The 26217-nt window shown below is 40.3% G+C and overlaps 1 protein-coding gene across 3 annotated transcripts in view; it reads right to left on the bottom strand.

Annotated features, from left to right (window-relative positions):
* Nucleotides 1–26217, bottom strand: part of LOC117525860 (ras and Rab interactor 2-like) — a 64907-nt gene that overhangs the window by 13104 nt on the left and 25586 nt on the right. For all 3 annotated transcript variants that reach the window (XM_034187792.1, XM_034187793.1, XM_034187791.1), the window contains exons 3-8: nt 26091–26185; nt 25576–25774; nt 25359–25473; nt 16684–16756; nt 16138–16229; nt 6918–8363 (exon numbers count right to left, since the gene is read on the bottom strand). In XM_034187792.1, coding sequence (XP_034043683.1) covers nt 6918–8363; nt 16138–16229; nt 16684–16756; nt 25359–25473; nt 25576–25774; nt 26091–26185 — 2020 coding nt within the window. The remainder of the gene's footprint in view (nt 1–6917; nt 8364–16137; nt 16230–16683; nt 16757–25358; nt 25474–25575; nt 25775–26090; nt 26186–26217) is intronic.

Raw genomic sequence — 26217 nt, 5'->3', positions numbered from 1 at the left:
CCTGAAATGTGGAAGTTTTCAACTTGAAACGGCGAGACGCTGCCGCCTCGAAGCGCAGATCGCCGTCAGGCACCGTGGGCCGTCCTTACGGCGACACTACCAGACCAAAATCTCTCATCAGCCGTTAAAATTTTTAACGAAAACCAGCTGAATTTATCGAATGGTGTCCACTCAGTTGTGCCTTAGTTTTTAAAAAATTTTGATCAAACAAAGCAGCAGTCTCTGAGCCATTCCTAAACAATGAAAAAAATCGACGAGAGGGTGGGCCACTCCTCACTCAAAGACTGCCCACAGGCGAATGACGTAACCGACAGGCGTGAAAAAACTCTTGCATGCCCACAAGGGTTCAAGCATGTCTGATGTAATCACACGTGATTCAAATCCATATGGTTTTTGAAAAAAATAAGGTCAGATACTTTTCTAATAGACCTCGTGTGTGTATATATATATATATATATATATATATATATATATATATATATATATATATATATATATATATATATATATATACACACACACACTCAACAAAAATATAAACGCAACACTTTTGGTTTTGCTCCCATTTTGTATGAGATGAACTCAAAGATCTAAAACTTTTTCCACATACACAATATCACCATTTCCCTCAAATATTGTTCACAAACCAGTCTAAATCTGTGATAGTGAGCACTTCTCCTTTGCTGAGATAATCCATTCCACCTCACAGGTGTGCCATATCAAGATGCTGATTAGACACCATGATTAGTGCACAGGTGTGCCTTAGACTGTCCACAATAAAAGGCCACTCTGAAAGGTGCAGTTTTGTTTTATTGGGGGGGATACCAGTCAGTATCTGGTGTGACCACCATTTGCCTCATGCAGTGCAACACATCTCCTTCGCATAGAGTTGAAGAGAACACCTCTCCAACGTGCCAAACGCCAGCGAATGTGAGCATTTGCCCACTCAAGTCGGTTACGACGACGAACTGGAGTCAGGTCGAGACCCCGATGAGGACGACGAGCATGCAGATGAGCTTCCCTGAGACAGTTTCTGACAGTTTGTGCAGAAATTCTTTGGTTATGCAAACCGATTGTTTCAGTAGCTGTCCGAGTGGCTGGTCTCAGACGATCTTGGAGGTGAACATGCTGGATGTGGAGGTCCTGGGCTGGTGTGGTTACACGTGGTCTGCGGTTATGAGGCTGGTTGGATGTACTGCCAAATTCTCTGAAACGCCTTTGGAGATGGCTTATGGTAGAGACATGAATATTCAATACACGAGCAACAGCTCTGGTTGACATTCCTGCTGTCAGCATGCCAATTGCACGCTCCCTCAAATCTTGCGACATCTGTGGCATTGTGCTGTGTGATAAAACTGCACCTTTCAGAGTGGCCTTTTATTGTGGGCAGTCTAAAGCACACCTGTGCACTAATCATGGTGTCTAATCAGCATCTTGGTATGGCACACCTGTGAGGTGGGATGGATTATCTCAGCAAAGGAGAAGTGCTCACTATCACAGATTTAGACTGGTTTGTGAACAATATTTGAGGGAAATGGTGATATTGTGTATGTGGAAAAAGTTTTAGATCTTTGAGTTCATCTCATACAAAATGGGAGCAAAACCAAAAGTGTTGCGTTTATATTTTTGTTGAGTGTATATACATACATATATACATATATATACATACATATATATATATATATACATACATATATATATATATATATATATACATACATATATATATACATACACACACACACACAAGGTCTGTTAGAAAAGTATCCGACCTTTTTATTTTTTTCAAAAACCATATGGATTTGAATCACGTGTGATTGCATCAGCCAAGCTTGAACCTTCGTGCGCATGCATGAGTTTTTTCACACCTGTCGGTTGCATCATTCGCCTGTGAGCAGGCTTTGTGTGAGCAGTGGTCCACCCCTCTCGTCGGATTTTTATTGCGAATAAATGTCTGAACGATTTGGAGCTTTGCTGCATCAATTTTTTTCCAGAAACTGTGAGAGACCTCCAGGTGGACACTGTTCGGAAAATTAATATGGCTTTCAGGGATGATTTTATGGGGATTACACAGATTAAGGAGTGATCCAGACGGTTTAAAGACCGCCCACAACTGCTGAGAGCGCGGCATGCTCCCAGCCCCCATCGACAGGCTGACACCCCGCTGGAACAACCAGATCATTTCCAACGTGAAGGCTTTGTTGATCCGGGACCTCGTCTGACTTTCACAAAAAGGCTGAAGATGTGGACATCAGCACTTTTTCGGTACATTTCATCGTTACAGGAGTTTTTTTCATGGAAAGAAAAGCGGAGGGACGCGCCACAGAGCCGTTCATTACGCAGGACAAAACCACCTCGGTGTTGGTCTCACAGGACGGCTTAAAGGTGGATTTCAGATGGATTCCGGTTGCTTTTCAGTCGTGTGATTATCTGATTGTGATTGTGCATGAGCTGGACCTGCCCCAACATGTCCTGGAAGGCTTCATCATGGCGTTGCTTTGCACCATGCAGCTCCACCGCGATGGAATTCCTCCGCACGTCTGTCTCAATGTGCTGAAAAAATGCTGATGTCCACTCTTTTCACAATTCCTGTGCTAGTTAGACAACATACCGGATCAAGACAGCGTCCAGTTTAGAAATTAACGGCACATTCCACTGTTACAGGAGTTTTTGTCATGGAAAGAGAAGCGGCTCCACCGCGACGCATGGCGCAACGCAACGCCGTAATGAAGCCTTCCAGGACATGTTGGGGCAGGTCCAGCTCATGCACAATCACAATCGGATAATCACACGACTGAAAAGCAACCGGAATCCGTCTGAAATCCACCTTTAAGCCGTCCTGTGAGACCAACACCGAGGTGGTTTTGTCCCGCGTAATGAACGACTCTGTGGCGCGTCCCTCCACTTTTCTTTCCATGAAAAAAAACTCCTGTAACGGTGGAATGTACCGAAAAAGTGCTGATGTCCACATCTTCAGCCTTCAGACGAGGTCCCGGATCAACAAAGCTTTCACGTTGGAAATGATCTGGTTGTTCCAGCGAGGTGTCAGCCTGTCGATGGGGGCTGGCAGCACGCCACACTCTCAGCAGTTGTGGGCGGTCTTTAAACCGTCTGGATCACTCCTTAATCTGTATAATCCCCATAAAATCGTCCCTGAAAGCCATATTAATTTTCTGAACGGTGTCCACCTGGAGGTCTCTCACAGTTTCTGGAAAAAAATTGATGCAGCAAAGCTCCAAATCGTTCAGACATTTATTCGCAATAAAAAATAGACGAGAGGGGTGGACCACACCTCACTCAAAGCCTGCTCACAGGCGAATGACGCAACCGACAGGCGTGAAAAAACTCACGCATGCGCACGAAGGTTCAAGCTTGGCTGATGCAATCACACGTGATTCAAATCCATATGGTTTTTGAAAAAATAAAAAGGTCGGATACTTTTCTAACAGACTTCGTATATATATATATATATATATATATATATACACACACATACATACAGTGATGCCGGTGACGCGTTACTCTAATCTGACCACTTTTTTTAGTAACGAGTAATCTAACGCGTTAATCTTTCCAAATCAGTAATCAGATTAAAGTTACTTCTCCATGTCACTGTGCGTTACTATTATTTTTCATTGTGGGTCAATTAAACTTGGTCCGTGGGCAGGAGGTTGGGGTTTGACTGAACGTCCCACTTTAAGCGAGCTGTGAGCTTTTCATCCACGTTTTTTTGCAGCTGCTCGACTCGTCCTCACCTCTTAAAGCGCGGTGATCAGCACACCTGCACTGAGCTTTACAAAGACATTTTTATACTTTTTTCCCTCCTTTATTTAGAATTCTGAGCTGAGCTGCTCCGTATCGTCTCGTTAAAAACAGCTGATCCTCCGCGACGCGTCAACAACTAACACTGTTTTCCACTCAAATGCACCTAAACTCTCTTTCTGAGGACCACATGATGTGAAAACGCAATAAAACTTTCTTACCTGTAAATCTGGTCCTGTTTTCTGCATAAATAAATGTTATCCATTCTTTGTGCTCAAACGCCAAAGCAGGGGCGAATCCAGATGGAATGGGGGCGTGGGGCAAGGATGTGCCCCCCTCCCCCACAACACCCCTAGATTAAAGGTCCAGTTTTGAAGCCGTTTTGTACTACAACTACTAATACTGCTTAAAATAATAATAATTTCGACAAGTAAAATGTTTAGAGAATTAAAATGTTAGAATTTAATAGTTACATTTATAAACAATGTAGGATTGAAATTGCAAGTTTTACTGTTACAGTGCTGTCAACAGTTAAATATGAGGTCAAGAAAGAGGTCTTTATTTTACTTTTTATAAAACAAGTATTTGTTTTCATTGAAGTCAAGAAAGGGTGACTATAAAGTGAGTTTTGGCAAAACAGGCATCATTGTCATGTTGACATGGGTTGTTGTCGGCAGCTGGGGAAAGTAACTAAAAAAGTAACTAGTAATCTAACTTAGTTACTTATACAATTGAGTAATCAGTAAAGTAACTAAGTTACTTTTTCAAGGAGTAATCAGTAATTGGATTACTTTTTCAAAGTAACTGTGGCAACACTGTATGTATGTGTATATATATATATATATATATATATATATATATATATATATATATAAAATCCGAAAATATTTCTCAACTGCAGTGCACTAAAGGAGATGCAGTGACGCCCAGTGAGTTGACACACTGAAAAATAAGTATTTTTTTTCCCAGCCACTTTGTGTGCATTTCAATGGCTACAGAAATACCAACCCAACCTGAAACAGAAAGATCCTTTGATTTATAACACTGACATGACAGATCTTCCTTTTGTTCACATCCTTCGAATGTTTGCTTTCAAGCAGCTACAATTTAGGGCGTGTTGACGGCCTCTCGCCCCTCCTTTTATAAACAGAATCTAATTTTAAACATTATAACCAGGACAGATGCTTTCAAGGTTTGGCCTCTAACCATAATGCCCTCAAACTATTTCACTCCAAACATTAAACATGCAGCGTTTAAACCAGAGCATTTCTTTGGCATGAGAGTAGCAGCCGTAAAACGGGGTTTCCTCTCAGCCGCTCTGTAAACACTGCGACTGGGAGGACTCGGCTACACTTCTCTTTTCCTTTAATACGTTCTGTCGGATTGTAGCGTGACAACGGCCACATCCTGACTCATTTCTCACTTGTTTTTCACATTGGGTTTTCTGGAAAAATTTAATGATGCTCATTTATTAGACGGGTTCACTTTACAAGTGTGCTAAGTAAACCTTTGAGTTAACAATTTTATTTTTTTTCTATAAAAGTTGTAACAGGTTCAAAAACCAAGAGGGAAGGTTTGTATGAGAGGCCGAGTCTGTGGTCTGTTATCACAACTGGAATGGGTCACCTCTCTGAACAAAGCTTTGCTGTTGCTGTTTACAATGAACAAAGGATGTGAGACGGGCACAGAGACGGAGTTACATATTCATGTAAATACTCAAGTCCACAATAATCCGACTCAAATCAACAGACTCTTTGACGGAGCGCCTCGAGTCAGCAAGCTATATTTTAACAATCATCACGCTCTCACCAGGGAAGGATGACTGCAAAACTGTTTTAGATAACTTTGATATTATCCAGAAACCTAAACAATGAAGTATATTTGGCCTTGAACTGAACTTTTGGGCAAGTGGCCACACACAAGAAGGTGATGCGTTAAAGTGCCTTTAATTCATGAAAATGTCTGGTCAATATCACTACTACGACGACAACAAACACGAAGAAAAACACGAAGAGGGAGGAGGAGAAATTACACCACTAGTCATAGCCAGAATGTGTGAATCGGAAAAAGGAAAAAAAAAAAACAAGTTCAGAGTTTTCAAGCTTCCAATCGCCCAAATCCAAATATAAGCTTTTAACAGTGGTATTTTATCCGTGTGGAATTAAGTTTCCTGTCCTGGAGCTAAAATAGAAGAATTTTAAATTCATGTACTTATGGAAAATTATAATCACACTACATTTCACATTTGGGGAGATAAACAGGATAATGTCAACATAATTACGAGGTATCGTTTATGTAGAATTTTCAAACTACAACAGCTTTAAAGTAATATAATTTTCAGTTACTCAAGTGAGTAACTGAAAACTTAGATGACACCAAAGTATTTGAACATGATTCAAACCACAGGTCTGGATCACTCAAACATTTTGAACGTACCTCATAAAAAACCCAAAATACAAGAAGATTGGTGAATGTGCCACTTATAATTGAATATATTGGTATAAGTGGCACTTACATGAAGCCCAATATTTTAATATTTGCAGTCAGATAAGAGTGGCACCTCTGTTCATAACAAGTGAGTAGAAATCATTTTGTACAAGGATTTTAAAACTGAGCTTGGGTGGGTTGTGCATTAAATCTCAAATTGCAATGACACTTTTAGAATCCAGACCCATGTCCACATGACACGTTATGGATATGTGCACAGATAATGTTTGTGAGTAAGACACTTAGAAACAGGTTGAATGTTGCACAGCCGCTGCTTTAGACATCAAACTGTGAGCTCATGTCAATGAGAGGAGGCCTGGAATAACTCAGAGGCACCGCACGCGCATTTCTGTAACTCAACACCAGCACCAAGATAGACAAATACAGAGCGGCTCAGCTAGTATGTCTGATTCCCATGCCAACGGTGGCCACGAACATTTTCGAGGAGTGACGCTAGTCTGAAAAAGTTTTATGGAGCAAAATCAAGAGGGGTGCTTCTGTGTTTCTCAAATCAAATGCAAACACAGAGCTGCACTGTCAAAGATTTAATGAAATCCTCTGACCACATCTGCTCGCCCACACCTGCATGAGCAATGGAATTTTTCAAATAGCAGGGCATGCACTCACACGACCAACAAATGGCTTGTAACTACATCCTAAACGCTTACCGATCTGCTCCTCAGGTATGAGCGACTCCAGGGGAGGGTCCAGCTCAGAGCTTTGGCGCAGGTAAGCCTTCATCTGCGTCATAAACTGCCTGACAGTCTGCAAAAAATCCATCCCTGATGTGTGACAGGTCCGATTCTCCTGAACAAAGGTGACGTATTCCTGGACCAGAGAACCAAAATATGACCGCTTGTCCCTGGACAGTTCGGCGATTCTCTTCACTGCCCGTCTTTCCGGCGTCATAAGTGAGCTGAGCATCCCGCTCACCTTGCGGAAGCGTCCCTTTATCACCCTGGGGATCACAAACGGTTTCCCGCTCAGGCTCACACCAACCTTTCGCCGTCGCAATTTGAAAGGCGGACGGAGGCGCATTTCCAGGTCTGTCTCCAAGCCGACCCCGTAGTCCTCGTCGTCTTCCTCCACATCCCCGTCCTCGTCACTGCTGTCCTCTACGGGTTCTTGTTGATTGAGGTGTTGTGAAGGCTTGGGGCCTTGGCCCAGAGAGAACCCAGGGGAATGTGAGTAGTCAAGGGAGTCAGAAGAAGATGTAGATATGCTCAAGTCACTGAGACACTGGCGTCCCCCCTCAGTCATGGAAGTCTTTCGTTTGAGGCTGGACAGAGTGCCGGCGTCATTCTCCTCTAATAAATCAGCAGGGACAGACAGATGCAACTTGCCAGATGGAAGCCTGGCATGGGACAGAGCCCGAGCGATGGTCTCATCATCCAGAGCAATGTGGCAGCGGTGAGATTCGAGATCAGGTTTTTTAGGCCTCGGAGGTGGAGGGTTGGATGCAGTAGAGGTAGGCGAGTTGGCATTCTTGGGTGGGCTGCTTTGTTTGGCACCCATGGGTGGTCGAGGGGGTGCTGGGCGCTTGCTGGAGGACTGGCGTTGTTTTGCAGCTGTAGCTATGGCCTCTGGCATACTCGTGGGTTTAGTGGTAGCTGCTGGTGGTGGTCCAGGTGGGGGTGGGGCAGGACGCCGGCGTGGCATTGAGCGAGGGGGAGGGGGGCGAGGGGGAGGAGGCCGTGATTTACCGTTCAGTTTGATCTCGTCTCCGTGTTGGTCGCTGCCCTGGTTACTGCCTAATGGCTGCTCAGATGACTGGCCCGCAGTCACAACATTGTTATTGGACTTGACAACATCTGGCGGCAAGTCCTCTTCACAGCGGCGATGGCGTATGGTCTGGAGAAAGAGGGGGTTGACAAAGCACAGAGGCCCGCTGGATGATCTTCTCTCCAGACCAGAGGAAAGTGCAGAAGAGTGGGATCGGAGTGTTGGAGGGGCACTGTCGCTGTGAGCCACAATCTGTCTCTGATGTGCTGAGAACCGTGACCCTTCAATGCCTCGGTTCCTGTTACTTCGGTGTGGGCTGAGGGTACGGCTCAGAGGACGACACGGACGGGGGGAGATGCATCTCTGACTGCACAGGGCAGAATCCCAAAAGCCTGTAAAACACCCAGAGGTAAAACATGAACCAAGCAGCAGTAAACCCGCACACACAGTTCTTTCCAGTGTCTGAAATGAGTATCCACAACATTTATACAGTTACGGACTAAAACCCAATTAAATACCTTAAAAGAGTTTTCTCAAGTTCCTCTCACCAAGAGTTTTACTAGTTCCTCAAGGTTTTCTCATTTCCTCGCCTGTCTTCCTGTGCTTTCTCTCGTCTTACTGGTGGTGAAGAGCGATAAGCTCAGCCCCGCGTCCTCTGGCTCCGACTCTCTGAATGCCGACACACACCCAGAAGAGCAGAGGGAGTTACCCATTCTAATTACAGAGTGGGATGTCCTCAACGCACCACACAGCGCAGGTCCAGTTCTTCCACTCCTTCTTCCTGCTCCGGTTTCCTCTTTCTCATCTACTCTGAGCTGCTTTTCCCTAAAACCTCTGACCGAGTAGTTTCCCCAAACATTTTCCCAGTTAAATCAGTTTTACTGTCATCTTCCAAGATGGTTAGAGTTTATTCTCTGAAGCAGTTGGCTGTTTCCCATGTTTACCACAAAGTGATAACAGTGAGGACATTGTGTGCTAAGGTTTCAATATTTTTTTTGTAATTGTTCCAGTGATTTCCAAGTGCAGTAGCCCCCTGGTGAGATATGAAGGTACTGCAGGTGGGCTATGAGAAGTCCTAAAAATAAATAAAAATGTTTTTGATTTTCATTTTTTGAAATTATGCTTAAAATTACCCATAACATTTGATTATTATTAAAATATGAACACTTAACTACAATATTAACAAGGACACTGGAAGTCAGCTGAGAGAGAGTCCAGGCTTTACAATGGCACCATATTTAATGCTGCGCAGAAATGCAACATTTGTAATTTTTATAGTTTTAGTGCAGTTTACCTCAGCCTGGTAAAAACCTGCTAAATTAATTTTGCTTCAGAAATTTGCTAATTGTCAAACTGGGAATGAGTTTGACAATTAGTGCCAGGCAAATTTTACCTTGCAACAGACAGCAAACTCAAAAACCAAATCGATGTATGTCAAGAGAGCATGACACAGTCAGCTATGTAGAGATAATATAATAACAAAAAAACAGTAATAATAATAAGAAGATTAATTTTGTTCATATAGCACGTTAACACTGAAAAAGTACTTCACAGAACAAAACAAACAATAGACTAGTAAAGCTGCTCCCTTGTTTTCACTCGGGGTAGCCACGGCAGATCCAAGGTAGATCTGCATGTTGATTTGACACAATTATTATGACAATGCATTCACAATGCAACTCCACATTACATGGAGATATGTAACAGGGGTGGGGTTTGAACCAGGAACATTCTGCACCGAAACCAAGCACACTAACCGCTTGTCCACACCCCGAATACAAACAACACACTACCACTAGTTAATGTTAATTATTACTCACTTAATAGCAATAATTAAAATTAAAACATAATAAAAGTATATAAAAACATAAATAAAGCACTAAATAATAAAATGATTCACACCATCAAGAATAATACAAACAGTTCATCTACTCTGTCATCCAATTTGTCTGTTTGTGCATCAGACAGACTATACACAGAAAAGACACTGTATGTTCCAAAATGAAATTTTGTTCCATTAAAAAAAAAAAAAAGTTTGTTTTGGAGCTACTCTTATACTCCTGGTAATATATATAAACAAGAGCAATCAGAGATTTCCGAAGTCTGCCAATCTGGATCACCTCCAAAACTCACTGGAGTCTTCCATGTCCTAATATCTATCTGTGGTGCAAATTTGGTGAGAATCTGTGAAGTAGTTTTGATGTAATCCTTCAAAGTGTATATAAAGTGAAATCTTGATCCAGATCACCTCCAAAATTTAAAGGATTCTTTCATGGCTTAATATCTATCTGTGGTGAAAATTTCATCAAAATCCGTGCAGTAGTTTTGATGTAATCCTTCAAAGACTACATAAAGTGAAACTTGATCCAGAATCCAGATCCAGATCACCTCCAAAATTTAAAGGATTCTTTCATGGCCTAATATCTATCTGTGGTGAAAATTTCATCAAAATCCGTGCAGTAGTTTTGATGTATTATTTCTGAGCTACAAGCCGTATTCTGCAGTATGTGGTACGTGCCTAAACCCCTCCACCATAAGCGCCCCTACAGTATTTACATTTATATTGCTATCAACACCTTATACAAAATTATTATGATTATTCCCACAAAATAAAAATCCAACTCTTCATTTCCAGCTTCTGAGTCAGAAGGTAGATACTTCCAGAGTCTAAGCTCAAGCCCCAGTTATTTATGCTCAAGTCTAAGTCAAGTCAGGAGTCCTGAAAATCAGGGTTCAAGTCAGGCTGGAGTTAGAGTTCGAGACTTCACTACAAGTCCAAGTCCAGACTAATAAAGGACACAGATACAATTGTCAAAATTGTAATGATATATTCATGATTATCAGTGAAAAAAAAACTCCCTCACAAGCAGCAACTTTATTTCTGTACAGTGGTCCCTTGTTTATCGCGGGAGTTACGTTCTAAAAATAGACCGCAATAAGCGAAATCAACGAAGTAGTCAGCGTTATTTTTTACAGTTGTTATAGACAGCGTTATTTTTTACAGTTATTATAGACGTTTTAAGGCTGTAAAACCCCTCACTACACACTTTATACACTTTTCTCAAACAGGCATTAGCATTTTCTCACTTTTCTCTCGTGTGTAAACACTCTCAAAGTTCAAACCTTAGTAGAAAAATAAGACCAACCTGTTTTCAGGCCCTAACATTTGTTTGAGAAATAAAAATAGAACGTTTTCCTACAAGTAATTATGATGGTTTTTAGAACTAACAAATTTAATTTTAACGATCAACCTACGAGGTTGGACACATAAGAAATTATTAATAGTGACTGACCAGTATTTCACAGTTCCTCTGATCGTGCCTCTTCGTCCTGGCGCCGCGCCGATGTCACGCCTTTTTCCACTGAGTCACACCTCGCTGCAGGTGTCTTTTTCCGAGTAAAGAACACAGTTATGGGTAGTTGTTGGCGCTCTTTTTTCTTCTGGGCAAGAAGATTCTTATAAACAGACACGCAGAACACAATCCGCGTACTCTCCCTTCGCGGTGCCGCGACCGGCCTGCTTGATGAGGACGCAGAACACAATGCGCTGTAAAAAAAAAAAAAAAACATGCAAAATTGGACTAAAAAAATCTGCGAAACTGCGAGGCCACAAAAGGTGAACTGCGTTATAGCGAGGGACTACTGTAGATGAATATTTACATGTACCTTAATGGAAAGTCAAACAGAACTTGACTCTATGAGGATCCTCTGTAAAACTTGCTCAGAGTCCATAACCGCACACCACTGACGCCGCTTTTTGTCTTGAAATAGAAGCTCTGGTGGAGATTGGGAGTTTCACTGCACAACTGTGCGAGTCAGCCAAGTCAGGCTTGCAGCAAAAGTCTCTCAACATCTTGCGCAAAGGACAAACTATGCACACACAAACACCCACTTCCATTCACAGGAACGGAGGCCTTCTATTGTTTGACAGACGTGATGACGCAGTTTGAGGAAATAATGCGTGCGCTGGCGAGTGTGTTATACGTATGCCACGCAGGCTTGCGAGCCTCATGTATTTTTATAGAGATGTGAATGTACTTCAAAGGTTCGTGTGCATGTCTAAACGGCTCACTGTAGCCTTCCACTCTTGCCACTCCCTTCAGTTCTACATAAGCACCGAGCAATGTCAGAGGTTTCTGCTGTTTGAAGCTGACTCACTGTTTTGCAGCAGCTCAGTTGTAAAAAACGTGACAAAGATGAAGTGACTAAATGTGCTGTGGTCACACAAATGAAAGGCCAGCGAGAAAGAAAATAACTCACGCACATTTGATGCTAAATGAAACTGTATATAAACTTCACAGGGCTGAAGAGGATGTTGTACAGTAGTGTTCAGAATAATAGTAGTGCTATGTGACTAAAAAGATTAATCCAGGTTTTGAGTATATTTCTTATTGTTACACGGGAAACAAGGTATCAGTAGATTCAGTAGATTCTCACAAATCCAACAGGACCAAGCATTCGTGATATGCACACTCTTAAGGCTATGAAATTGGGCTATTAGTAAAAAAAAAAAAGTAGAAAAGGGGGTGTTCACAATAATAGTAGTGTGGCATTCAGTCAGTGAGTTCGTCAATTTTGTGGAACAAACAGGAGTGAATCAGGTGTCCCCTATTTAAGGATGAAGCCAGCACCTGTTGAACATGCTTTTCTCTTTGAAAGCCTGAGGAAAATGGGACATTCAAGACATTGTTCAGAAGAACAGCATAGTTTGATTAAAAAGTTGATTGGAGAGGGGAAAACGTATACGCAGGTGCAAAAAATTATAGGCTGTTCATCTACAATGATCTCCAATGCTTTAAAATGGACAAAAAAACAGAGACGCATGGAAGAAAACGGAGAACAACCATTAAAATGGATAGAAGAATAACCAGAATGGCAAAGGCTCACCCATTGATCAGCTCCAGGATGATCAAAAACAGTCTGGAGTTACCTGTAAGTGCTGTGACAGTTAGAAGACGCCTGTGTGAAGCTAATTTATGTGCAAGAATCCCCCACAAAGTCCCTCTGTTAAATAAAAGACGTGCAGAAGAGGTTACAATTTGCCAAAGAACACATCAACTGGCCTAAAGAGAAATGGTGGAATATTTTGTGGACTAATGAGAGTAAAATTGTTCTTTTTGGGTTCAAGGGTCACAGACAGTTTGTGAGACGACTCCAAAACTCTGAATTCAAGCCACAGTTCGCAGTGAAGACAGTGAAGCATGGTGGTGCAAGCATCATGATATGGGCATGTTTCTCCTACTATGGTGCTGGGCCTATATATCGCATACCAGGTATCATGGATCAGTTTGGATATGTCAAAGTACTTGAAGAGGTCATGTTGCCTTATGCTGAAGAGGACATGCCCTTGAAATGGGTGTTTCAATAAGACAATAACCCCAAGCACACTAGTAAATGAGCAAAATCTTGGTTCCAAACCAACAATATTAATGCCTCACAGATGTGAAGAAATCATGAAAAACTGTGGTTATACAACTAAATACTAGTTTAGTGATTCACAGGATTGCTAAAAAAGCAGTTTGAACATAACAGTTTTGAGTTTGTAGCATCAACAGCAGATGCTACTATTATTGTGAACACCCCCTTTTCTACTTTTTTTACTAATAGCCCAATTTCACAGCCTTAACAGTGTGCATATCATGAATGCTCGGTCTTGTTGGATTTGTGAGAATCTACTGAATCTACTGGTACCTTGTTTCCCATGTAACAATAAGAAATATACTCAAAACCTGGATTAATCTTTTTAGCAACATAGCACTACTATTATTCTGAACACTACTGTACTTAAGGACAAGGCAGTGAATATGAAAACAATTTTCAAAGTCACACCACACATTTGTATATTGACTGTCTATAGATTAGGCAATGAACAGTTTGAAAATTGTTACTCTGTATTCATGAACAGGGACATTTGAGAGTGGTGTTTGCACCTGACTGGATCAAGTCTGGTGGGAAATAAACCAATAGTAGAAGATAAATTACATACACTTGTAAATACGGTCAATAGTATTTTCCTGGACAGTGTGGGAAAAGATGAAATAAGAAATATTGTAAAAAACTGTGTAAGCAAAAGATCAACTGACCATGAAGATTTAGACATGATGACTGTAAAAAGTATAATAGAAACTGTTATTGAACCATTTACTTACATTTGTCATCTGTCTCTGTCAACAGGAATTTTTCCAGACGAAATGAAAATTGCCAAGGTAGTCCCATTATATAAAAATGGAGACAAACATAATTTTTCTAATTACAGGCCAGTATCATTGCTTCCACAGTTTTCTAAAATTATGGAAAAAGTTTTTGTGACAAGGTTGGATAAATTCATTGAGAAACATCATATTTTAAATAATGTTCAGTATGGATTCAGAACAAAACATTCGACAGCTATGGCAATTATGGAATTAATAGAGAAAATATCAACAACAACAGAAAATAAGGATTATTTTGTAAGTATTTTTATCGACCTGAAAAAGGCTTTTGATGTTATCAACCACTCATTGCTTTACAAGTTACAACAATATGGAATAAGAGGTATTGCACATCAGTGAGTAAAAAGCTACTTAGAAAACAGAAAACAGTTTGTTCAGATAAATAATACCAAATCAGAATTGTGTAACATTATTTATTGAGTACCACAAGGATCGGTACTTGGACCTAAACTGTTTATTTTGTATATTAATGATTTTGTGAATGTATCTAATGTGCTTGGCAGCATTTTATTTGCTGATGATACAACGCTGTTTTACTCTGGATCAGATATACAGGAAGTAGCACAAGTGATAAATATAGAGTTGAAAAAAGTTAAATATTGGTTTGATATAAACAGATCGTCACTAAATATTAATAAGACAAATTTCATATTGTTTAATGACAGAGTGAAAAAAAATAATGTGTCATTACAAATAGAAGGAATGGATATACAAAGGGTAAAAGAAATGAAATTTTTAGGAGTCATGACTGATGAAGATCTTACATGGAAGTCACACATAAATTACATAAAAGGGAAAATAGCAAAAGCCATTGCTGTTTTGCATAAAGAAAATATTAATTAAATAGTTATGGTTTATTAACATTGTACAATTCATTGATTGTTCCATATTTAACTTATTGTGCATAAATCTGGGGATCAACATATATAACTTATACACAACCTTTATTTATTCTGCAGAAAAGAGCTTTAAAAATGATTAGCAACAGTGGTTTTAGAGATCCATCTAATCCATTGTTTATTAAGTAGAGGGTACTTAAATTTCATGATTTAGTCGATTTGAAAATATTACAAACAATGCACCAAACTAATAAAAATACTTTACCAATAAACATTCAAAATATGTTTGAAAAAAGAGTAAGTAGTTATAAATTGAAAGGAAAAGAAGTCTTTAAAAAAACCAAGATACAGAACCAAAGTAAAGGAACGGAGTATTGCAGTAAATGGTGTAAAATTATGGAACAATCTCAACAAAGAAATCAAAGAATTAAGGTTGCTTAAGTTATTTAAAAAACGTATTAAACTAGATGTATTAGGTATGAAACTATGAAATAAGTCAGTGGGCTGTGAGAAAGCCAAAAAATGTAATCTGTTAATAATGTTTAAAATGTTTTAAGTTTAAAATGTAACCTGTCAGAGATGTAAACTACTAAATAATGGTCATAATTATGAACTAAGTCAGTGGTATGTGACAAGTCAAAGAAATGTAATCTGTTAAATAATGTCGAATAATGACGCTGGGTATTGAAAGATTGTATTGTAAAAAGGGGCAGAAAACATAACACTTGTTCTTCTCTCTGCTCCTTTTCATTCAGGTGATTTGTGATGCTTTATTTCTGCTTTTCTGTTTTTTTTCTTTTAAATGAATGAAATAAATATTAAAGAAAGAAAGAAAGAAAGATATTGAGAAGATTAGGGGCGACAGAGATGAAGGAGGACAACATGTTGCAGGAAGGGGGCCCTCATGTGCTTCACCTCAGGGAGCTTTGGTGGATGACGCTACTCCTGTAAACACTCAATTTCCTCGCCTGAAGACACTCTCACTTCTGAATCCATATTTAAAAAACAAACCTTTTTCCTCAACTTTATTCAATGTGCTATTTGTTAAACCATTAGCACTGTCCTTTTGAAAGTCATTTTGTTAGATATGCAAATTCAAATCATCATTTGGCTACCTGCTCCAAGCTGAGCGACCTCCTCCAGTTCTTTTTGAGTCTTGGCAGATGCAATGGCTTCTGGGAGTTTGAGTACAAAAGGAAGAACATCCCTGAGTGAAGAGACACCAGCCAATAAATATGACAGAACATGGCAAAAATGAATGAAACTCTGATCACATCCTGACAGCTATGAAACTGTTCAATGTGCATTGATTCATTTTTCAGAAAAGTCCTGCCACAGGTTTTACGTCAATTCGAATATTAGCCACTAATACAATATAATCTGTTTAGTTTGAGGTTTGTCTCTTGTATTGAAATTACACTGTGCCATCCTGGGTATTAATGTTGTTCACTTTTATTTCTTGGGTTTGTTGTTTCAAGTCAGTGCTGCCTGAACAGACACATGAAAACAAGAAGTAAGAGCTTGGGCACTGAGAGCAGATTGTTTACTCTGAAAACAGCCTGTTATGTGTGAATGTGCAACTTTTGATTCATGCTGCCATCACACAAAACGTCAGTTTGGGTGAAAAGAGAGAGCGACAAAGAGGAATATTTGCAATTTACCTACTAATACAGTAGAACGCCACCAGACGAAAGACATCAGCAAAACCTATCCCAGATCCTTCAAGAGAAAAGGCTGCAAAAAACAAAGCAGACAGAATTCAGTTCAATTAAAACACAGAAATCAGATGCATTTGGCTTCAGTGAATTAAAATTTGGCCCTTTTATGTCAGTTTAATAAATTATATGGCTTGAAAATGACTTGCACAGTTTTGCTTGATACAGTTTTTTATAAACATTGCTCACATGGGCGTTTCAAACATTTTTACACATTGTGATTCCAACTGCAGTTGACCCACATCAAAAGGCTAAACCAGGCCAAAGGCAGGCCTCTCCCTCTCATGCATGCAGTCATGTCAGCTGGGAAAATCCACAGCTGGTACAGTGCATCCCGAAAGTATTCACAGCGCATTCCACATTTTACTATGTTACAGCCTTATTCCAAAATAGATGAAAGTAATTTTTTCCCCTTAAGATTTTACACACAATACCCCATAATGACAATGTTAAAAAAGTTTGAGATTTTTGCATATTTATTAATAATAATAATACTAATAATAATAATAAAAAACAAGAAACCACATGTACATAAGTATTCACAGTCTTTGGCATGAAGCTCAAAATTGAGCTCTGTTTCACTGATCATCCTTGAGATGATTCTACAGCTTAATTAGAGTCCACCTGCGGTAAATTCAGTTGATTGGACATGATTTGGAATGACACACACCTGTCTACATGTAAGGTTTCAGCTGACAGTGCATGTCAGAGCACAAACAAAGCATGAAGTCAAAGGAATTGTCTGTAGACCTCTGAGACAGGATTGTCTCAAAGCACAAATCTGCGGAAGGGTGCAGAAACACTTCTGCTGCTTTGAAGGTTCTAATGAGCACAGTGGCCTCCAGGGGCGGTCCTGGAGGTGGGCCGACCGGGGGAAGTAAAAAAAAAAAAAAGGGTAAAAAAAAACAAAAAAAAACCTGTCCCAAAACAAAACAAAACAAAACAAAAAAAAAAACCAAACAAAAAAAAAATAAATAAAATAACACCGGGGGGGGGTCCTGACAGGGGAGTTCGTGGTTACGTTACGGCAGAGCGGCCCCCCATCTCACCTCTCGCGTTAGGTGAGCAACGCTGCACAGTGCACAGTTTGTGCAGGGGGAGGGGGGAATCATTCAATGTTTGGACGAGGAGGTGGTCGAAACGGAGTAAGACATAATCATGGATAGGAAACGATCAAAGCCATCAGGTGCCCAATTTAGAAAGAAAAAGAAAGAAGAAAAGGAGAAACGAGCAAAGGAAAAAGGTATGTATTGATTTACGTATTCCCGGACCTTCACAGTGCTTTAAACAGTGTGGACGCTGAGCGTCCAGAGTTTAATAGCGAAGCAAAGACTGCAGCGAAACGAGACGAGTCATTGGATAAATGCTGGGCTTTGTCCCGTCCATCGGACGCTCAGCTTCTGCATGATGATTGGATGATCTGTCTGAGGCTGAATCCCTTTTTGATTGACAGCGAAATGAGCGAATCAGCGATCTTTTGGTGTAAACATCCGTGGGAGCATTTTTTTTAAAATTTTCATTCTGTTCTGAGTTGAACCGGAGACTTTCCTAATCCTCTTAGCGGCATTTTCTTTCTTAAAAACGACTAGCGACAAATCGAGCTTCTATTTCTGGTGTGTTTTTTTGTAGCTGCTTGTGTTTGTAGACCAACTTCTATCACTCTTTCTGACTTCTATCGCAGTTTCTGTTCCTACCGAGCAGCGGGTGCTGCTGAGCTCCTCCACCGTCACAAAGCACTCACAGGCGGACACATTTCACACTAGCCTCGCGCCAGTCCCAGCTAGCGAGTTAGCTAGGTAGCAAGCTGCACATAATGGCAGACAATTTGAATGTTGTGGACTGGATTTTGGCGAAGCCATTTGATAGTCTTCCTTACGAAGAAGCCATGGCTGCTGTCATGGCTTCAGCTCTCAATGGTTTGCAGGCCAAAGTTAAAGCAGTAGCCCCCAGTGCAATGTTTGTGCATTGCTATGCACACAGACTGAACCTGGTTCTGTCTCAGGGGGCTAAATGCTTATCTGAGTGCAGAATATTTTTTGCATCGCTCTCTGGGTTTGCCACATTTTTCTCAAAATCCACAAAGAGGATGTCTTTTCTTGAGTCTGCAGGCTGCTCAAGGTTGCCCAGAAATGCTCCTACTCAATGGAATTTCACATCACGGATAGTGAGCACTGTGGCAAACAATTATGATGCCCTCCTGCAAACTTTTGTATATAGACTGTTTTCCTCTTACTTCTTTTGCACTTCTTGTTATTTATGACAAATTATTGTGGTTTGCCATTTTTGCCTTTAAAGAGTGTTAACTTCTTCACTTGTTGCTTCCTGTTACTTATGATACACAATAGTGTTTATTTCTTCTTATGTGTACAGTAATGGGTATAGAATTTACCTCTGTCGTTAGTTCATTTATTTATGATACATGATTGCGCTTTACCATTTTTGCCACTTTAATGTATAGGTTTTTTTTTTTTGTACATTTGTTGTCACTTCATGGTATTCTGTAATATACAGATTGTTTAACTTCTTTTGTTGTTTATATGGTGCGACTTTAATGGAGGTTTAAGTCTTGTTCATTATGGTGAATGGTACTCTATGATAATGCAACGTGCACTCTGTTGGTAAAACTGAATGACGTGCAATATTTTGACCATCGGGTGGTGCTGTAGTGCAGTTGTGCTTTCTTAAATACCTGTACTGCACATAGTTGTAATGTGAAGTCACTGAGTCTTTTGTTTTTTTTTATGTTCAAAAACTTTATTGAAGTAATTATTGTTTATCTTTGTGTTTGTTATTGCAGTAGACATTAAAACCGGAAATTTGTTCTTGAAAATAGCTGTTGTGAGTTAATTTGTGGGATTGTTGGTGTTCTGGACGAAGTTAGTGTTTTCATGGGTGGTGGGGCGGAGGTGGTGGCCACGTTAGTGTGCGCGGGGGGAGTGGGGGGGGGTGTGCACGCAGGGGGTTTCGCCCGGGGAGTAAATCACTCTCCATCATTCGTAAATGGAAGAAGTTCAGATCCACCAAGACTCTTCCTAGAGCTGGCCGCCCTTCTAAACTGAGTTATCAGGGGAGAAGGACCTTAGTCTGGGAGGTGACCAAGAACCCGATGGTCACTCAGTCAGAGCTCCAGCATTCCTCTGTGGAAAGAGAAGAACATCCCAGAAGGACAACCATCTCTGCAGCAATCCACCAAACAGGCCTGTATGGTAGAGTGGCCAGACGGAAGCCACTCCTTAATAAAAGGCACATGGCAGCCCACCTGGAGTTTGCCAAAAGGCACCTGAAGGACTCTCAGACCATGAGAAACAAAATTCTCTGGTCTGATGAGACAAAGATTGAACTCTTCGGCGTGAATGCCAGGCATCATGTTTGGAGGAAACCAGGCACCATCCCTACAGTGAAGCATGGTGGTGGCAGCATCATGCATCATGCTTGTGGGGATGTTTTTCAGTGGCAGGAACTGGGAGACTAGTCAGGATTGAGGGAAAGATGAATGCAGCAATGTATAGAGACATCCTGGATGAAAACCTGCTCGAGAGCGCTCTTGACCTCAGACTGGGGTGACGGTTCATCTTTTAGCAGGACATTGACACTAAACATAGGGCCAGTATATCAAAGGAGTGGCTTCAGGACAACTCTGTGTCTCTGGAGAGATCTGAAAACGGCTGTGCACCGACGCTCTCCATCTAACCTGATGGAGCTTGAGAGGTGCTGCAAAGAGGAATGGACAAAACTGCCCAAAGATAGGTGCACCAAGCTTGTGGCATCATATTAAAGAAGACTTGAGGCTGTAATTGCTGCAAAAGGTGCATCAACAACATACTGAGCAAAGGGTGTGAATACTTATGTACACATGATTCCTTAGGTTTTTTTGTTTGTTTGTTTGCTTTTTAATAAATTTGCAAAAAAAAAAAAAAAAAAAAACTTTTTTCATGTTGTCATTATGGGGGGTTGTGAGTAGAATTTTGAGGGAAAAAAATTAATTTACTCCCTTTTGGAATAAGGCAGTAACATAACAAAATGTGGAAAAAGAGAATTCTTTCCGGATGTAGTGTGTATTATCACACTCCGTTAACAATTCCCAGCACGAAATCCATTCAAGGACTGATACCTTACAGGTTTTCAAAAGATTAATGAAAACCTTTGTTTTACTAGAACAAAATGACAGTTGCTTAACATGCCAATAACAATACTGCATACAAGGCACGAGTTCAATTCCCGGGTACAGCTTTCACATTACAGTGAATTATAACATGCACACTTTCACAATGTGACCCTTGATGCCATTCAATTATTAACTCAGGAGAACAGAGTTTTATTCAGGGCAACCTAGAGGACGCTTGGGCCCAAGAATGCTCCAAGTGTCCTTCCCTGTGTGATCCAAAGGTTACAGCCAAAGTAAAAGGCACTGATTAACTGATAGGACCTGGAACGAGTCAAATAACCTGCTGTGGTGAGCCTAAACCATAGGGATGAGAAGAAAAAGACAAAGAAAACGGCAAGTCATATGGTATTAAAATAAGCGTAAGACAGTAAGTCCCTTCGGCTGCTTCCTTGTTTTGTACTCGGGGTCGCCACAGCAAATCCAAGGTGGATCTGCATGTTGAATTGGCACAAATTTTACGCCGGATGCCCTTCCTGACGCAACTCCACATTACATGGAGAAATGTGGTAGGGGTGGGATTCGAACCGGGAACCTTCCGCACTGAAACCAAGTGCATTAACCACTTGGCCACCACCCCTTTAAAATATGCGTAAGATTAAAAAAAAAAAAAATTGTCTCTTACATTTTGACATGAATTTTACATAAACAGATGGATGGTTGATCACGTAAAGTCCACCTTCCTACACTGGTCGATGATGAGAAGTAGAGTGCATTTATCAATTTATTTCATTTGCAAAATACAGTGTAAAAAGAAATATTAAAAAAAGAACACGATACACAAAATAGATCCAAATCCCAACCACCAAAATTTAGTGAGAGCATTCCAAATGTTTTGAGGAGATTAACTACAAACCTTTTAACCAATCCCCCTAAAGCCCAGACAAACAGTCGCTTGTGAAAATATATTCTTGGTGAAGATAATGAAAACATAACCTGAAATAAGTTCATACAATCCACGTCTTTGACATTTGGACCCTATTAGTTACTTGGCATTTGAACTAGTTGTTTTGTTTTAAACCACACACACACACACCCCTTTGTGGTCCAAATAAACATACTTCCCGTCTGTGGTCATTTCTAAATGCATGTGTGGGTTTATCTTTGAATTCAACTGAGTGACTGCAGGGGTGGCAGTGCCTAAACAAGACGCAATCAGAAGGTCAACACACAAACTGAAACTTCTCTTTGGGTTAAATTATTTAGGGCTTAAACTAATGATGACTTTCATCATCGGTACATTAGTCAATTAGTTGTTTGGCCCATAAAATATATATATATATATAAAAAAGGAAAAAAATGTCAATTAATGTTATCCAGAGCCCAAGATGATGCCTTCAACTGTCTTGTTTAGTCCACATCATGAAGATATTCAGTTTACAAAGCAGCAGTTAAAATAAGCCAGAAATATTCACATTTCAGAAGCTGAATTCAAGTTTAATTGATTGTCAATTAATCCATTAATTATTGCAGCTCTAAAACCATAACAGCTTCACTTGGACAGGTATGAAGCAGAACAGGTTTTAAGACTTTGGTGTAAAGCCAAGACACGTTAGACATGAGTCATGTTCAAGAGCAAACAAAGCCTTTCAATGTTTTTCTTTCCAAAGTGGACAAGCAGCATGAGTTCCTTCCTAAATCCATTCAGCACAGAGGTTCTGAATGTCCTGTGCTGTGCTCACAGGTCGTTCAGTATGATCCAAAAGCTATTACAGTTTTTCTCAATTGCTAAAACATTAAACCCTAATGTCTGAACCAAATGCTCAGTTGCCTGAACCCCCTGACTGAATCAGTCACTCTTTTGGCAAAACCATAAACACCTGTTTAGACACAACTTGCCAACACATTTTCATTGTGATGCACATGTGTTGCATAATGGTGAGCACAGGTGGCAAAAGTCAAACACAGTTAAAGCACTGGTGTCACCGGTTGAACACAACAACTCAAAATTGTTGACACTTGTGGCCAATGATGTGAGGGAATAGATACAAGGCAGTTCAGACAGCACTGGTTTGTGAGGCACGACAATGGATAGAATTCTGAGAGGTCATCAAAGACAAAGAACAGTAATATCTGATGACATCAGAGCTACTGTGATTGACCATCTTCTTGTCCATATGACAATATGACATGAGCATGAGGGACGCCGGACAAAGGGTCCAACCAAACAGCAGATTCACTGTGTCCACCAGAATCCAATGATTTAGAGAACAGGTATTCTAACCTATTCTGACATTATAGTCTGTAAATGTTGACAGGAATGACTATACTGTATTATATACTGTACCACAGTATACTGTAAGTAAATACATGTTTCAGCACATCACTGTGCCAATGTACTGTAGTATTATAATGGGGGGTTAGTCTAACTGTTTGTAGGCCTAGTATTCCATGTATATTTTTGTACTATATTTTTAAGTAGGCTTACTATATACAAGTGCTAAATGCACATGATGTGTTAGTTTTTGTACTGTACAAGTGCTATATGTAAATGCACAGGATTTCTGTCATTTGTACTTTTTTTGCTATGTACAAGTGCTACATGCACAGGGTTTTTTGTTTTTGTAACATGCATTTAGCCTACAGTGTTGCCAAAGTAACTTTGAAAAGTTATTTCATTAGTTACTTTATACAGTTCTATTTTACAGTTACTTTATACAGTTACTTCATTAGCAGCTGCGGACAACTTGTCGGCAGCTGCTGAATGTAATTAATAAAGTAACTCATAATCTAACTTGGTTATTTTAAGATTTAGCAATCAGAAAAGTAACTATTAGTTACTTTGCTGATTGTTAAATCTTAAGAGTAACCAAGTTAGATTACTAGTTACCTTATTAGTTGCAAGTTTTCAGCAGCTTCTAATAAAGTAATTGCATAAAGCTGCTAATGAAGTAACTGCATAAAGTAACTGTATAAAGCAACTAAAAAAGTAACTTTTCAACATTACTTTGACGACACTGACAGTGAACAATAAACATTTATTTCTACAGCTTCATGTCCTGAACATTGTATTTTCTCTTTTTCTATGTAGTGTTTAGAGACTGCTCAGGAGTGTTTTTAATTTTGATTGGCTTGGAGCACGATTTGACAGCATAGTTCAGTTTTGAGCACAAACTGAACTGTTTTCAGGTGAAAGTTTGGTTTTGCAAGAAGAGTCTGAGGTTTTGTGTTCAGTTTATAGAAAAAGAGAGCAGCTTTTGAGAAATGTGCCTTAGCAATTGAGAAAACTGTAACTACTGCAACTTGCTGTCTGCACTTCCATACCAAAAAGTGGCATGTCAGAGGCAGAGTGGGAGATGCCAGGAGGAGGGCCCACATTTTGGCTATGTGGCCAAATTGTCTTTGCCAGCGTTCCCTCACAATACAGCCAAGAATCCTCACACACAATCTTTTCTGCGGTACAAAAAACATACTCAGAAGAGACCTCACACCAAAGACATCCAGTCATCACCTCATGCCATGAGTTAACATCCAAGTTCCAGAACCATACAGTAAGACAGGAAGCACCAGGACCCAAAACACTTGGACCTTCATTCTCCCTTAAACACATCTGTCCAGTGACCTCATGAGTCCACAAGCTCTTCCCAGGCGTCTCTCAAATGCTGAGGACCAAGAGACATGAATGTCATTGCAGAGACAAGAGAATTCCTCTACAGGCACTTCTGATGACCGAGTCTAGGAAGTCCTGGATCTTAGTTTTGAACAAGGACAATCACCAACCCCCAAACAGGTGCCTGCAATCAAAGTATCCACTGACACCACGAAAATTCCCATATAATATATATAAAAATGGGTAGGAAAGATTATTTCATGAGTTTGAAACCTGAATGCTCATATTTCAACATCTCATCAGTAAAACGGAAGACTGTTTCATATCTGTATATATGCAATACACTACTTTTTTATAATTGGATCAAACATAGAGAATAATGTATTTGATTACACTGGTCAACACGATTTTTCTTGCATGGAGTTTTTCCCAACAGATTTTGGCTAATTTGGGGCTGAATCCAAACCTGGTGTTAGTTTTTGCCAATCATATCAAGTTTTTGAGAAATGATCAAGCATTGAAGCAAAAGCTGCAGTCTGGCACACCTCTTCCACACCATAAATGCCATTACAGCTCTTTGTTCACATTTCGCGAACCTGGTTTAAAACTATGTTTTTGAAGCTACTTTTGTGCGTGATTAGTGGCGTCAAACTCGTGAATCAATGACCAACTTCTGCATAATCCGTCAATATGGAACATGCAAATTGCAAAATAACTTGATGTGATAGAGGAAATCTGAGCTCAGATTCGGATTCAGCACCACAAAATCAGTCAGTTATAAGTCAGTTCTCAAAGTCCATGCGAGAAATGCATTTATTTATTTATTTATTTTGTTGACCGGCGTTATCAGAACCAATTTTGAGAGAATCAGTTTGGATTATTCTTCACTAAAAGAAGTGCGACACTCACTGTACTGGCTCTCTCTGACTGTGAAGTGGCTGATGGGAGTTCCGGTCTGATCCTCCCTCATACGCACAGAGAGAACTTTTCTCTGCAGAGTGGCCGACTTTCTGACCAGGAAAACCTGCACATTAAAAAATAAACAAATAAATGCATATCATGCCAGTGAATGAAAGCGTTTGTGTTCCCATTTGTGTGGCAGGACTGTCATGTCATCTCTACTGACCCCTGGTGGCTGTTTGAGGAGAATGCACTTGGCCTCCTCTTCACTGACTGCCAGCAGCAGCCACACAGGGTGAGTCTGAGTCAGCCTGTCCAAGACGCTCATCCTCCTCCTTAAGGAATCATATCCAGAATCCCTTTCACCCCCTGCCCCGCCACACAGAGGAGACTGCAGATAGATGCCACTCACTTCACTCTCCAGCCTGTCAGAGAGAGAAGAAAAATGAAACACTTTCTCCACCTACTGGCCAAAACAACAACGGAAACAAAGAGAAACACTGAAGCAACTGTTTGTTTATTTGAGTGCTCAGCCATTTTCCTTAAAGTTTTTACATATATCCTTTAATGTTCCATTCATCCATCATCTCGTTCCACTTATCCTGACTGGAGGGTTCGTGGGCTCAGAGTGGCCGTGCTATCAACCTATTTCTATCCCCTCACATAGCACCACATGATAATCTTATAAGATGGTCAAAAAACACATAAAACTATAAGAGCCATTAAAAATATATATCTTACTCCTGTAGGTCCATGGGATCCTTGTGTGCTGTTGGAGACGTCGGTACCATCTCCTTCTTCAACTCCCCTATCTCCACCGCAAACGTGTCGATTAGCTGAAAGTAGACAGAAAGCCCAGCTATGACTG

The sequence above is a fragment of the Thalassophryne amazonica genome, chromosome 15, assembly GCF_902500255.1.
Source record: "Thalassophryne amazonica chromosome 15, fThaAma1.1, whole genome shotgun sequence".
In the NCBI taxonomy this organism is placed as follows: Eukaryota; Metazoa; Chordata; class Actinopteri; order Batrachoidiformes; family Batrachoididae; genus Thalassophryne; species Thalassophryne amazonica.
Note: the sequence above shows the minus strand (reverse complement) of the source record. Positions and strands in the feature narration are given on the sequence as shown.